We start from the raw sequence: 16240 nt of genomic DNA, 5'->3' as shown, positions 1-16240 counted from the left end.
CATTCAGTCCCGCCTTGCCACAGAGCTCTTCCTGACACCCAGCCCGTGCCACTCACAGAGACAATGGTGGGGAGGATGCCAACACCGTACACACACCTGCAAAACCCCAGAGGGACACGTCACTTACCAGAGCGTCAATGAGTACTTCTGCTCCTTCTTCACTCTCATGGAGGGTGTCTATGTCTGTTAATTCCTGAAGCAAATCAACCACAGCTATGGACACATGTGAAAAACGTTAAGGGTAACACATACATATGAAAACCCAACTGACATTTTATTAAAATATTTGGTTCCCTTCCACTTCCTGGCCAATCGCTTCATCACCATTTACCTTTGATATGCTCTAGTTTTATTAACATCTCTTCAACAAGGTTCTACTCACAGTGGGTGTTCAATAAATGCTGGTAACTGCTTCACTTAGTTCCTTTCCTTATGCTGCCTTCCTGGCAACTTAGTCCATAGGTTCAGTGCATTTTCATAAATTTCAAAACTTCAAATAGATCACTTGGGAGGTCACTTTTCCAGTGAGAAAAAGGCCAACACACTTAACCTTACCTCATAATTTAAATTCTTGGAACTCAGTATAATCTTAACTATCTTCTACACTTCACCTCCAAAGACAGTAATGATTTCTTCTGAGATAAGATGGCTGGTGTTCACCAAGGAGTCTTCAGAAATCAGGGCGTGACAAAATAGGTTTAAAATGTAGAGGGAAGGATTTTCGTTGGACTGTGCTAGACCCCACCAACCTCCCTTCCTCTTAAATACCATGTTGCTTTGGACATAAAAGGAAGGTGAACAATGATGATTAAACACAAGGCAAAAAGAGAGAGACAGGGACATACAGGAGAAAGAAAACATGAAGGAGAGAAAAGAGGAGTTATGTTTGGAAACTGGAAGCCCAAACTAAACTAAGTTTCCCTTCCCTCACCTTGGACGCATACACACACACGCACGCACGCACGCACGCACGCACATGCGCGCGCGCACACACACACACCACTTGCTCTGTCAACCAGCATTTACTGAATGCTTATGATGAGTAAAGCACTGTGATAGTGACAAAGGCAAATCTATTCACTCTGGGCCTCAGTTTCCTCACTGATAAAATGAGGAAGTTAAGGTAACTAAAGACGTTTAAAAAAATTATATACCACAGGCAATTACCAACATGTAACAAATGAGGAATACAGACAACTTGAACTGCACACATCCTGAAAAAGGAGCAAACTGAACTGGGAAATAAGGAAAGATTTGCTAGAAGATGACTGGTCAGAAAACAGGCCACTAAATAGATGAGGGCAGGTAGGCTAGAAAGCAAAACATCAGGAATATAGACAGAGAGATTAGAATGTACAAAGGTATATGAAGAGGAGAAGAAAGAGGATTAGGGACGGGGGGAGGGGAGAAAGTGATAACTAGACTCATATGAAGAAAATAATATCTTGAAGGAATAATATAATAGCTGTGTGCAGGATGCACTAAAGCACTGTGAGTGTTGGGTTTGAGGGTAGGTAGATGGGGGGGTTGGGGAAAAGCCAGGCCTGAAGGAGGAAGACCTGCTCCGAAGCTACAACACACGAAAGAGTCCAGAAGTGAGATGACAAGGGTCAGAATCAGGGCAGTTTCAATGCAAACTGGAAAGAAAAAATAAAAAGAAAGATACAGGACATATTAACAAGAATGATAGGACCTGCTAACTGCCAACTGATGTTACAGGTATTTTATGAACACCTTTTGCTAAAAGAAAAATTATTCAAAGGTTTGTTTTATTTATCTATACCTGACAAGCTGACCATCATGAATAAGTAATTAAGCTTTCCGTGTCTTATTCTTTCACACTTTAAAGTAATATATATGCAAAACTTGGGTGTGCTATGAAATTCTATGTGTATGATGAGATTAAAGGTCTTTGGATAAAACTTCATGTGTATAGTATATAGTCTTTATTAACAAAGTAACCAGAAAGCTCTTGACACAAAGACCACGTATCAAACATGATGTATAGTAAACTAAAATATGTAAATTGTTTGAATTAAAAAACAAAACAAAACAGCCTAACCAAACCAACCTCTAGAAATTCTGAGTAGTAGGAATTAGTAGTTCTCCCTCTCTAAACACTGCTGTAGATGCCATCATAATAACTACCATTTTTAAAAAGTCATCATTATGCCAAGCACTGTGCTACTGAATTCTCACAGCAGCATTATAAGTGTGATCCCCATTTTACAGATAAGAAAGTGAAAGCTCAGAGTGGTTAAGTAACTTATCTAAAGGTCACTGCAATAGTAAGGGAGAATGTTAGGTCCACCTGATTCCAAAAACAATACCTTTGCCCGTACTCTTCATATTAATGCACAGGGGAGTATAAACCAGGTTTGAAAACAGCTAGATTCAGGTAAATTCTAGCTATTGACCCTACTATAATAACAGAGAAAAGGACTGCCACTTACTTCATCATAAATTATTAAAATCCCAGGAAAAAGAACAAAATGCTAACAACTCCTCATTCTCCTCATCTGAGAAGCTCCCATATTTATTCTCTTGAAAAGTTCTTACATATGAGATGTAAAATTCTTATATTTATCCACCTGCTTATTTAATATGCATGATGACATTTCATCCATCCATCTATCCATCCATCCATCCATCCATCCACCATAGAGTCAGATGTCTATAGGACAAGGATGTGAATTGGGCATGCAATAAGTACTATCATTACATCCCCTGAATAACATCATGCCCCACTAAGTACTTAGTAACTATGATTAATTAAACATTAGCCTCAAGAGACAGGTGGGGCATATATGAAAGAACAATAGATGAAGAGTCAGAGCAAACTCGAGGACGGGGGTCATATCATATTTATCTTTGCTTCGTATCTTTAGTGAACCAAACTGTCCCCAAATTGTTAATACTATGGAATCTTGCTCAAGCTCCTTTATTTCCTTACAGCTTAGTTTCCTCATCTGTTAAGAGGTGATAATGATCTCTGCCCAGCCTATCTCACCCAGTAGCTATAAGGAATAAATGACATCATGTATGTCAAAGGGCAAGTAAATCCAAGTACTGAGAAAATAAGAAAGCACTATAATAAAGATTGTTGTTAGTCAATTCTTCCCACAGAATGGCCAAACCCTCACTATTGCCTTCATTTTTTCTAAAACCTCTAAAATCTAAAATTTAAGCTAACAACAGCATGATCCTCCCTTTCTGGGTCACAATGGGTTGGAAGATCTAATTTTATATTTCAGCTATGCCACAGAAATTCAGATTGATCAAGTCCTTTTTCAGCCTCTAAGGTCTTATGGGACAGTATCATATTTTCCTTTGATTATTCTTATACCATGCTCACAAATGGGTCACATTAAACCTGGGGGAAAAAAGGAAAAGAAAATTTGGCAATGGTGATCGTTTTATATAGGAACAGAATAAATGTCTAACTTTTACCAAGAAAAGTCATTTCTTATAATGGTCCAGTAGATATCTCCTTGCCTACTACACTCCTGCCTCAGTTGAGAAGTCAAATAAGAAATCACTTAGCAGCTACCAGGTCTGGTAAACAACTCATCAATCCTACCACTAACTGATTTTACATAAATTCTCAACTTTCACCAAATAGCATTTCAGCAAGGCAGTAATGAGTCCATAATTGTAATCATCAACTCCCGAGTAATATAATATGATCCAGAAGATAGAGGTCATTTGAAGACCAGAAAGAGGAATAAGAAGTGAAACTAAAGATAAACAGATGAACTCTAAGTCTTAATGAGAAAATTCAGCATGGTCTGCCACCCATCCGGCGTTTCTTCACAAGCAGACTCTGGGGATGGGTGATAGGTTTCTCCACTGTAGTTACAATTTCATTTCACAAGGTAAAAGGCTCTCCCATCCAAGTGCAATAGGAAAACAGAGAGCCTGTCTTTGTGAATTACTAAAACACAGTTTTTGATAGCCTATTTTGTCATGTCAGGTAGAAAGGCCACCCCACTCACTCCCTCTGCACCTGTCCACTGCTAGGGCAATAAGCCAGTACAATAAGAGGCGAAGTAGAAAAGACCAGCTGGGTACAAAATGGCCCACAACACAACGGCTTTTAGAAAAAGAGGTGTGTTTGCTTTTATTTTGGCTTTAGATATTTGATTTTTTGGCCTCATCTCCTGTAGAGTCTTGGGACAGAAACGGGGCATCAATTTCATTAATCTCCAGTGAGATGTGACCACAAGGAACAAAATTATTAAAAGAAAAAAAAGATAAAGAGGAACAAAATATATTAAGCAGATGGCTTTTTTTAAAAGTCCTTTCAAAAATGCTTCTTTAAGAAAAATGACCAGTCTGGATTCACAGTATGTAACTGATTTAATGGAACAAATCTGGGGTTTTTTAGAAGTCTTTTTTTCTTTTATTCCTAGATTAGAAGAGTGATTAGATATAGCTCAATTAATGCTGATGAATTTCTAAACAGACAAAACTGTCTTTTTCTCCTTTTAAAATAATAGCACAGAACTACCTAGAATGAATCTAGATTCTTAATTTTACCCCAATCCTTAATCAAAATAATATGAGGGAAAAAAATGTCCTCATTCAACATTTATTAAGCACCTACTAAATGTCAGTGGGCACTGTTAGGCCACAGGGGAAATGTCCAAAGCAGGCTACAACCACCCTAGCCTTCCAAGGACATGGAATTCACCTAAAACTCATAAGCAAGATCAAAAGTTACATTAAGAGGTCCTTTTCCTAGATTGCCATTTTGGCACTCTTCTCCTAATCTGACTTACTTCAGAGCATACTTAAATGGCTCCAAAAAAATGGGTGGTTTATTAGTACAGATTATCAGGGAAGTTAGACTACCAATCAGGAAAAGAAGTAAATTCTTTTCAGTGTAATTTTTTAAAAAAATAAATTTATTTATTTATTTTTGGCTTCATTGGGTCTTTGCTGCTGCATGCAGGCTTTCTCTAGCTGCGGCGGGCAGGGGCTACTCTTCATTGCCGTGCGCAGGCTTCTCATTGTGGTGGCTTCTCCTGTTGAGGAGCACATGCTCTAGGCGCGTGGGCTTCAGCAGTTGGGGCTCCCGGGCTCTAGAGCGCAGGCTCAGTATTTGTGGTACCCGGGTTTAGTTGCTCCGCGGCACGTGGGATCCTCCTGGACCAGGGCTTGAACCCGTGTCCCCTGCATTGGCAGGCGGATTCTTAACCGCTGCACCACCAGGGAAGTCCCTTCAGTGTAATTCTGATTCTAGAAATATCAAGACAAGAATAGCTCCTAGCAGAACAACAGCTTGACATATAAAGTCTTGTTAGACAGTGCTTGCAGGAAAGCACTGGAGCAATAGCCAACTCCCTCCCAGTCCAATTAGAAGAAAGCCCTTAGGAGGTGCAAACCCTTCCCAGCCCTACTCCTGCTCATTAGCACTGGGGCTCGAACACAAGGCACCCCTGACTACTGTACACACCCTCTGGGATAATATGGTGTGTCGCATAGACCCAAACTGCTCAAGTGCAATTGATCCCTGCTGGTCTAAAAAAAACCTGTCTGCCCTTTATTTTCCAATTCCCACAATAATTCTTCACAAAATCCAACGGGACAACTTTGCAAGTTCTCCTGGCTTTCTAGAGTTTGAGAAAACTAAGCAGTAATTTAGAAAAGAATAGTGCTAACGACCACTCCCTATTTCAGACAAAACAGAGCTGTCCCATCAGGACCAATGATCTACTCTGTAATTAACAAAACAAAGCTCTCCCTTCCTGCATATTAGCATGCAACCAACTGTACTGATGCCCTAAGTTAACAGTACAATGAGACCTCATTTTTCTGAATCACAAACGGGTGGAGAGAAAGCAGATTTGAAAAAATCTGGTTTATATTATTCAATAGTTTTTATTAAAGAATAGGGCACTTAGCTGAGAAGCCATGGTCATGATTTTAAAAATAAATAAAGCCATGGACCTGATATTCCTATAAGTTTGTAGTGACTACGTGAGCACAACAGCTTCCAGCGCGTGAGGAATGGCAATTTCCATTGCCACGGTAGGAATCATGAAAATAAACTTGAAATGAACACTAATCTCCACATCTATCAAAAGCTTACCCATCTCCAATGCCCAGTTCCCTAATCACTGCCAAACCAGAGATGACCTACGTTTTCTCAGAACACCAGTGGTACTTCCTGAGCATAACACTCCAAGGGCACTCACCACACCTAGTAATGTGAGTGTTTTTGTATCAACTAGAGTTTTTTTTTTTAATTAATTAATTAATTAATTTTTGGCTGCATTGGGTCTTCGTTGCTGCGCCCAGGCTTTTCTCTAGCTGCGGTGAGAGGGGTCTACTCTTCGTTGCGGTGCGCGGGCTTATCATTGTGGTGGCTTCTCCTTGCGGAGCACGGGCTCTAGGCGCGTGGGCTTCAGTAGTTGTGGCACACAGCCTCAGCAGTTGTGGCTTACGGGCTCTAGAGCGCAGGCTCAGTAGTTGTGGTGCACGGGCTTAGTTGCTCCGCAGCATGTAGGATCTTCCCGGACCAGGTCTCGAACCCGTGTCCCCTGCATTGGCAGGCGGATTCTTAACCACTGCGCCACCAGGGAAGTCCTCAACTAGAGTTATTATTTGTTTCCCTGATAGCACCCAACAGAGCTTATCATACAAAGGAGAAACCCGGTAAATGCCATGATCTGCCATAAGGACTTTAGAAAGGATTCCACTGACTCTTCCCTCAAATTGAGAACACAGCAAATGACATATAAAAATAAGATATTTATGGATTTGCTGCCCTAATTTTTTTTTTCTTTTGCTGATAGCAGAAGAGGTGATTAGCCACCAACTGGGGTTCTATCTTCCTCTTGTTTTATTCCTCCTTGGTCCTTTAGGCAAATTGAGTAAATTTGGTTTAAACTGGGCCACAGAACTGACTGTTTAGCAATACCTTAAGAAAATATCTTTAGGGACTTCCCTGGTGGCGCAGTGGTTAAGAATCCACCTGCCAATGCAGGGGACACGGGTTCGAGCCCTGGTCCGGGAAGATACCATGTGCCACGGAGCAACTAAGCCTGTGCGCCACAACTACTGAGCCTGTGCTCTACAGCCCACAAGCCACAGCTACTGAGCCCACGTGCCACAACTATTGAAGCCCGTGTGCCTAGAGCCCGCGCTCTGCAACAAAAGAAGCCACTGCAATGAGGAGCCCGCGCACCGCAATGAGAAGCCCGCGCACCGCAACGAAGGGTAGTCCCCCCTCACTGCAACTAGAGAAAGCCTGAGTGCAGCAATGAAGACACAACACAGCCAAAATTAAAAATAAATTAATTTATAATAAATAAATAAATAAAATAAAAAACCTTTAAATGTACCTTTGATTTTATTTTTCTGTAGAAACACTCCAAAAGGGTCACAAAAAAAAGGGCTCTGAACATGTTTAAATGATTTATTTTAAAGGGAAAATTGTTTTAAAAAGCAATATTTCTAAAAGGCAGCAGCTGTTGAATCCCACCTTGTGTTCCCTCCTAATGCATTCAGAGTGACTCTTCAATCCATGTGAGGGGTGTGCCCCTCCCTCTCTGCCCCTCACCCCCAGAGGTGCTCTTCACGGACCAGAATTCCTCTCCACAGCCAACTGATGGCTGAGCTCCAGCCTCTCAAGGGGGGAGATGAGGCACAGAAGCGCTGACAAGCCCTCACCAGCAGCAGTGATGCAGAGCGCCAGAATAAACTCTGAAGCTGCTTCTCACGGTTGAAAGGATGAGGCACAAGCTGTTTTCTCACATCCTCTGGCTCTTAAGGTTACAACAAACCAGCCTCTGATCCAATTAAAGTCCCTATAGTTTATGTTTTCTCAGAGAAGGACAAAGCAAAGATGACCTGAGCTTGCTGGGACCATAACCAGCCATGTATGGTCTTGGTTGATAAATGAAGAGTTAAAATGATTAAAAATTTAAGTCCTGACTGCCACGAAATTGTTTATTCATGGTAAGGTGTTTCGGGCAGTTACAGCTGTACAACAGTAAATTGTTAACAACCGTTTCCCGAAGAAAAATTTCCATTATAGATCACAGATACGACAAGAAGCAGAGTGCAATGCTACTGGGAGATCAACATTCCAACTGATAGAGGATATGTTAGATGCAAGTCAAGAGGGCCTACCCTTTCTTGAAACCACTTTCAAGAAAAACGGTACTTTGAGGAGGAATACATTTACCCTAATTGCTGCATCTAATTAAAATGAGGTAATTTTAAAAATTTCAAATGCACTTTAAACTTGATGTAGGGCATAATTTAAAAATTAGATTTAAAAAAATATCATTAGGGCAGCAGGGTGAAGGCTAGCAGACAAGAAGGGGAAAAAACAGTTTAGCTCTCAGAAAACAGGAGGGAAATGGCAGTCTGTCAAAGTTATTATAGGGGGGACTTGTTTTTTTCCCTTCTTAAAGACCAGAACGTAACAACTTGGAACATCTGTGCCATTGTCTTTCCCAAACATCCCGATGTCAAGCACACTTCTTGTGTCAGTCTTCTCCCCAGCAGGAACCAGGTTGGTGAATCAGCAAAGTGTCAGCATCTTCAGAAAGCTGCCACTATTATTTTGAGTTAGCAAGAATAAAAGAAGAATAAGAGTTGTGTTTCCAGAAACAAAATAGGTGATTGCTGTATTAATACACAAGGTAACAGGTGACTATACAACTCTGTCAGGGATGTAGTATATCCTACAGGGAAAAGACTCAAGGTGCATTAGAAATGACACTGGACTGGAAATCAGGGGCCTGGAGTGCCAACCTCAACCTCAACAGCTAGTGGTCCAACATCCAGACCTTAGACTTGTTACTAACTAAACAAATAAGGCCCTGGACTAAGTCAACTCTAAGGTCTGTTTGGATTCTGAAAAGCTACCATTCTTAGGTGAACTGAAATGTGAAGTCACAATTAGAACTCTTGGTTACTAACTCTGTGAGGACCAGTTAGTACCTTGAATAGGGCTATTTGTATGCTAGATACTCAATATGTTTACTGACGGATACTGCTTGAGCATCAGTGCAGCCTATGGTTCCTGGGGGTCTAGCACAGTGCCTGATAAGCACTCAAAGCCATGTCTACCAAATGAATTCATGAGACCCATACCAAGCTCACCCAGAGACAAGCTAATTGACTAGGGGCCTCGTACAACCCAGAACCTCCCGGTGATGAGTATGGGGAACATACTCATCAATCTAGGGACTGACAGGAATTCTCAATACTGCCTAACATTCCATGAATTATCAGAAATGGCTTAAAAGATCACCCTTCAAGAAGCCTGCATTAAGATTATTCACTGATTTATTTCTATGAGAATTATCAGGCAGGAAAGAACCTAGTCAGACATGCTCTCAGGAGAGAGATTACCAGAAAGATGAAAATAACATGAAGCAGCAGCAGATTTCCCATGAATATCACTCAAGCAGACTAACTACATTTGTCTCTTACCTTCAGAAATCTATATTCAAACAGAACAACTATTGGAAGAGAATTTGCTTTAATGACCGTAACCCCAACCACAGGTACATCAAAAACCTTTTCCACTAAAGCTGTTTCACATCTGATAGCAAAGACAAAGTATAAAAAGGTTTAAGTCATGATTCAGCTTCAGTTAAAAGTAACATTTACTAAATACCTACTATGTATCAGAAACTGCTTAGCACTTATATGAACTCCTTTGATCCTCTCAATAACACTGAAAGGCAAAAGTTTATATATATATATATATATATATATATATATATATGAATGTTTATATTTTTTTCTAGTAAATGCCATCTACGAATATACACAGTATCATTCCCACAGAAGAGTCTATAACATTTAAGTCTTGAAAACAAGGTGACAACTGAATTCACAATTTTTAGATCCTTCGGTAATTTAATGTTCTATGCCCTTAAGTCTGTTAGACCTTAAGGTATCCAGGTCTGGTTACGTCCCAGTGACATAACTCATCTACTTTTGCAGATTAGAATACGAAGGGCTGGAGGGGCACCAAATTTCATACAGGGAATCAAACTTAGACTGTCTGTTTAGGTCTAACGCTGTCAACAAATACTAAATGTTATTGTGCACCCAGCCTCTTTTAAGGAATTGGGAATATAGCAGTAGACAAAGTAGATAAAAATCCCTGTCTTCCTGGACATTCGAATGTGAGACTAGAGGAGGGTTCAACTCCACTGGGCCATCTGTTAGCAAAATGATGTGTAGATCAACAGATGTAAATCCTGTCTGGTTTTGCCTGTATAATGGGCCCCCAAATCAAGATCCTGAAAAATTAATGCTGTTAATGTATGAACAGGATACATCACGATGAATTCTAACACTAATAAGAGCAAGTAGGACAATTAAGGGTTGCCCAAGATTTATTAATAGATAAAAACCAGACTTTCGAATGAGTAAAGAGCAGCGTGTGATTCAAGATGGGAGAAAATTAAAATGGAAATAGAAAACCAAACGTGACAGCAGACATCAGCAGAGACAGACAGGAGAAGAGAGTAAACAGCATTCCCCCACCACGTCTGCCTTCCTACTGAGGACAGATCTGAAAGGATATCTGTATTATCATGTCCAAGCAACCCGAGGAGAGACTGAACAGCATTCAGCTCTACCAGAAGGTGGTACAGGTCTGGCATGGTGGCCACCACGTGCATCTCCTGAATGATGTCATTTAGGTCCAGCTCAGATTCCATAAACCTAGGAAGGGAAAACAAGACAGCATTATTGAAAGGGAAGGGGTACAATCAGTACTGAGGAGCAAACAGCAACATAATCCAGACAGAGAGACAATCTGTCAAAGTGTCTACAACAGACCAACCAAGAAGTATGCGCGTCCAAAAATCATACTGTCACACAATTTCCTTGGGAAATCGATTTCCTCATTACAAAAATCAATCTCGGATTCAGATCTCACTACAGGGTTCCCCTTACTCGTGCAGTCACAAGTTGCCTTTTAGAGGCTTCGAAAGCATTTTGCAGCATCAGATGCTCTAACCGCCCACCAGTCCTGTGGATTAGCGACCATTACCCCTTGGAATGGCAATTCACTCTGTTGTCCTGAACATAGTTATCCTACTGATCCAAAAAGGGCTTCTCTTACCTACCACTTCAGATCAAGAGCCAATTATTCCCCTTACCTAAAGGAAAGTACAGGGATTCTGCTGCCATCCAGAAATACCTTCCCCTCCCCCACACCCCTTCCAATGAGCTGATTAAGAGAAAGATCCCAAAGTAAAGTCTGGCATCCTGTAATCACCACCATACCTTAAGTAGCAAGATACTTCACTCACATTTCCACACCTGAACCTTTCCGCAAACCTATGCCCAGGCACAAAGAACAGAACTGCTTTGCATTCACCTCTGCATGCCCTCCCCCAGTGTTTGACATAGAAGAAATGCCCGCTAAGCCTTTGATGAACAAGACAGGAAGGTTTGTTCTGAAAAGGAAATGAGCTAATCCATGTAAAGCAACTGAAAAAATAACTGGCTGAGAGGAATCAGTGGTTAAACACACTCTGGAGCCAGACTGCCTGGCTCTGAACCTCACTTCGCCACTTACTTAGCCTCTCTTTGCCTCAGTTTCTTCATCTGTATAATAAATGGGATAATAAAGTTACCTGTCTCATAGGCTACTGCAAAAAGTAAATGAACAAATACACATAAAGCACTTAAAAAATGTCTGACATGCAAAAAGCACTGTACCTTTGCTCTCATTTCTATTACTACTACTAACACATATAATATGTCTATCTTCCCTTCCAGAAAGTAAGCTTCTTAAAGACAGGAATTATATCTTTTGTCTCTATGTATCCACAGATGCCTGCTTAACTGAATGGAGGCCACAAAGAAAAGGAACATAAGCAGGGACTCCTGAACCTCCAGATGCTGAGGAGCTGGGCAAATACCACCTCCCCAGAACTCTGGAGATTCTGTAAGAACAAAATCTGGAGACTGTAATTTTTTAAAACATGTCCATAATTTAGACAATATCTTACCACTGTTTTTCTCCATTACCATTTTTAATCATAACATTTATGTAGTTTTTTCTGATTATAAAACACCACTTTTTGTAGAAAACTGGGAAAAGGAAAGAAGAGCCCTCAAAAAGTAAACCGAAATCATCTATGATCTTATTAACCAGAAATAACCATTGATAATACTCTGGTATGTTTAAGTCATTTTTCTCAACTCATAGCCTTCCCCCTGCCTAAAAGTAGCCTACACAGTATACAGTTCTATATATAATTTTTGCTGTTGTTGTTAACATAGTCTGAACAATTCCTCTTATCATTAAACATTCTTCTACAGCAGGAAAAGCCAGTATCCAATAGGGCTGTCAGTCCTTCTTCTCCCTTGGCAAAATCCCTCACTGAGCACAGCATCTCCCCCGCTGAGGCCAGACATGGCTTCAGAATCCTTCTCAACATAGTGTTCCAAGAAAAGACTACCAATCAATCATGGAGAGGGAACAGATTAGGCCTATCTGAAAGTCCTATTCTAAATAATACATTTTAAAAAGCTACATGGTGTTTCCTTGTATAGATGTTCCATAATTTATTTTACCAATCCCCCTTTGTCAGACACTCAGATGGTTTCCAATTTTTTCCTTTATAACAAATGGCACTAAGATGCATGTATTCATAACTATCGTGTGAGGATAATTCCCAGGAAGGAAAGTACCAAGTCAAAGAGTATGCATAATTTAACAGGTTTTGATATATTCTGCCAGAAAGGCACCAATAGTGTATGAACTCCCTGTTTCCCCACACCCTCTTCAAAAAAAGTATTATCTATTTAAAATCTCCTAATTGAGATGGGAAATGTAACTTCTTTAAATTTTGCTTTTCTGATACCACCATGGTAAAAATTGTGTTAATGTTTACTAGCTATTTGTATTTCTTCTTTGCCCATTTTTATATCCGGGTGTTCATTTTATTATTGATTTATAAGCACTCTATATATTAATGAAATTAATCTCTGTGATATATTGCAAAAAAAAAAAACCCAGAGAAAAATATTTGTCCTTTAACTTGTACATTGTGCTTTTTGACATAAAGGCTTTTAATTACCTTTGCCTTATGAACTCTATTTTACCTGTATGCTGAGCAAGGTTTTTTCTATGCTAAGATCAGATATATGGTGTACTTTTACGTTTATACATTTTTAAATGTTTAGGAGTAATAAAACTAAAATTTATTTCAGTGTATAATATAGGGCAAAGATCTAACTTTATACTCTGCAAATGTCTGGCCAATTGCTCCAATACTATAATCTATCTCTTTTCCACAAATTTGAAGAAATGCCACCTCTATCATACACTAAATTTTAATGTGTACTCTAATCTGTTTATGGGCTTTTCACTCCATTTCATTGATTTGTCTGCAAATTCCTGAGCCAGGACCATACTTGCATAGTGTTACAATATATTTTATATCTGTTACTGCAAAACACTCCTATGTTAGCTTTCTTTTTGAATGCTTCCTTGTCTATTCTCACCTGCTTATTATTCCAAGTAAACTTCAAAATTATTTTTGTCAGACCCCCCCATACCACTTTTTTTTTAAAGTCTCCTTCCACAGTGCTTACAAATAGATTACCTTTTAAATCACTAGTTCCCCATCACCTAAAGTGTGGAAACCAAATCAGAATCATGACACGGAAGGGCTGGTGCAGACTTCAGATATTCCACGGGGCAGTAGATCTGTTTAATCTTTGAATCTAATGGGCTCAGCAAACCTCTAAGGCTTATTTGCCTTACATGGGTAGTATAAAACAAAACAAAACAAAAAATCTGATTTCTTGAGAGTAACTTGACAAAAGATTTTTGCAGCTCACTGGGGAGAAGTAGCAAGGGAGACTGGGCACTAACTAGTAATAAACAAAATCATCTTGCATACAAGGAAGAGATTTGGGGACTTGAGTGATAATTAGTGAATGAATGTCAGCCTGGAGAGAAGCTTCTGGTGGTATCCTGCAGGGCTCCCTCCTTAGGTCTGTTTAGATCAACTATATTATTTTATTGTTATGTTTTGATCAACAACTTGGGTGAAGATATATAAAAGGCAAACTTAACAAATGTCATACAACACAAAGCTTATAGTGAACACAGCAGCTGACAGAATCAATTCAAAAAGTTTCTGACAGGCAATGATGATGGGCCAAATCTAACAGGAGAAAAATTACCTAGGGTCTACGTGGAGAACGCATTGAACCAAAAAGTCAAGTACAAATACATGGGGCAGGAAAGATACAGTGTAGTAAGAGGACATGTGTAGAAAGGACCTGATGGTTTTACTCAACTGTAACCACAATACAAATCAGACCACCAAACAGTTCTGCCAGGACAGAGACTATTTCTCAGTCATCTCTGGACACCTAGCACTGGGCACACTCCCTGGTCCACTGCAGAAGTTCAGCAGATGCCTTCCAAATGAAGGAGCAGAGGAAATGCTGTTATGGTTTTAGGCTGCTTAAAAGAAGACAAGATAGTTATGCTGATTAGATGACCATAAAAGTCTGTGACATCTGTTATGGGAACCATACTTTAGGAGGGATATGGAAACTAATTTGGGGAAGCAACTGAGGTTATAAGGAGTCTAGATATCCTCTCACAGGAGGATTTGTTGAAATTCTTTTTCATTCGGAGTTGAAATCTTAAAGAGTCAGAGCTGCCAAATGATGAAATAAGTTTCTCTGGGAAGTTAGATCTTTGTCACTGGGGGTAATTAATAAAAGGTGATATAAAAAAATCAATGATGAGAAGGGAGAAAGGGACTGTACCTTTCAGTCCGCTCCAACTTTGAAATCCTTCTTCCAAATATGCAATCTTAATCAAATATCTTTAAGTTTAGAAAGTCAGAAAATTATCACAACAAAACGAGCAGAAAGTCAACTGTGAGCAGGGAAACAGCATAAAAATACCACTGGGGTCCCATGTGACATGAGTAACGAGATATAGTGGGAAATGCCTGGACGTAGGAATGAAATTGACCTGGGTTACACCCCAGCAACATTATTTACTGGCTGTGTAACCATTAGCAGTGTGTCAATAAGTATGTATGGGCACATACTAGGTGCCAGTCACTGTGCTAGGTACTGAGGATATAACAGATAGCAAAATAATCCCAGTTGCCGTCCTCACCGAACTCCTAGCCTAGCACAAATATAAATAATCTATTACATACAATTCATTGTAAGGATATCCAGCGTTGCCCAAGAAAATTGCCATTGGAACACAGAGCACTGGGCTCCAGCCTTGTCAAGGGAGACAGAATATTAACTAACCTATCTCTAAAACTCAACTTCCTTGATCTTCCTATCTGAATTATAGTGAGGATTAAAAGAGATAATAAAATGCCTAACAAGTGTTGGCATGTAGTAGTCAATGAATCTAGATACCCTCAAGTTTGCTACACTATAACAAAGAAAATTCTCTTTTTGCTGACAAAAGTACAAGCCTACTCATTTAAAATCACACACTACAGTATTTGCAGACGGCTGCCTAGGGATTAGGTATACCTTCAGCAACAGATGACTCACAGCTGGGGGGAGAGAATCAAGCTAGAGGTCAACGGGAAAGCAATAGAGCAACATATTAAAACAGTAACCCAGGCTGAGATGGGGTCACTGATTCCATCTGGTAGGATGGAGAATATTCTGCTAGCTTGCCCATGTACATTTGCTTCAGACCAGCAGGATGTTCTCCCTCAACCACAAAAGTGAATTTTAGCAAGTGATCAGCAATGTTCAAAAACACTATAAGAACAACAGAAGCCAACGAGTCCTCCTGCAATCACAAAACCAGCTATAAGTGCACAGACAACATGATGCTTCCTTCACCTGGCTAAATCAGCAGTTCTCAAAGTGTGGTCCTGGGACTGCAGGTGGTGGCTGGAGATCCTTTCAGGGGTTTATAAGATCAAAACTATTTTTACAACAACTCCAAAACATTATTTGCCTTTTTCACTCTCATTCTCTCAGGAGTGTATGGTGGAGTTTCTCAGACAACTATACAACAATGTGATGATACCACTGCCCTAATGGCTAATGAAATGTGTACTTGAATATTCTAGAATTTTCTTAGATAAGTACTTTGGGGTACTCAATAATTTAAGGGCGCAAAGGGATCCCGAGACTAAAAAATTTGAGGACCACTAAACTAAATAATTCTGCCCCTGCAAAAATGAAAAGAGAAACTACTAAAGGACTTACTAGGGAAACAGCACACTCTACCAGA

At 39.9% G+C, this 16240-nt stretch overlaps 1 protein-coding gene across 1 annotated transcript in view; it reads right to left on the bottom strand.

Moving 5' to 3' along the window:
* Positions 1–16240, bottom strand: part of CTNNBL1 (catenin beta like 1) — a 169248-nt gene that overhangs the window by 116108 nt on the left and 36900 nt on the right. Inside the window, exons 4-5 of the mRNA XM_019943897.3 lie at positions 10562–10701; positions 128–225 (exon numbers count right to left, since the gene is read on the bottom strand). Coding sequence (XP_019799456.1) covers positions 128–225; positions 10562–10701 — 238 coding nt within the window. The remainder of the gene's footprint in view (positions 1–127; positions 226–10561; positions 10702–16240) is intronic.

Source organism: Tursiops truncatus, chromosome 15, assembly GCF_011762595.2.
Source record: "Tursiops truncatus isolate mTurTru1 chromosome 15, mTurTru1.mat.Y, whole genome shotgun sequence".
Lineage (NCBI taxonomy): Eukaryota > Metazoa > Chordata > Mammalia > Artiodactyla > Delphinidae > Tursiops > Tursiops truncatus.
This window is presented reverse-complemented; position numbering and strand designations above follow the sequence as displayed.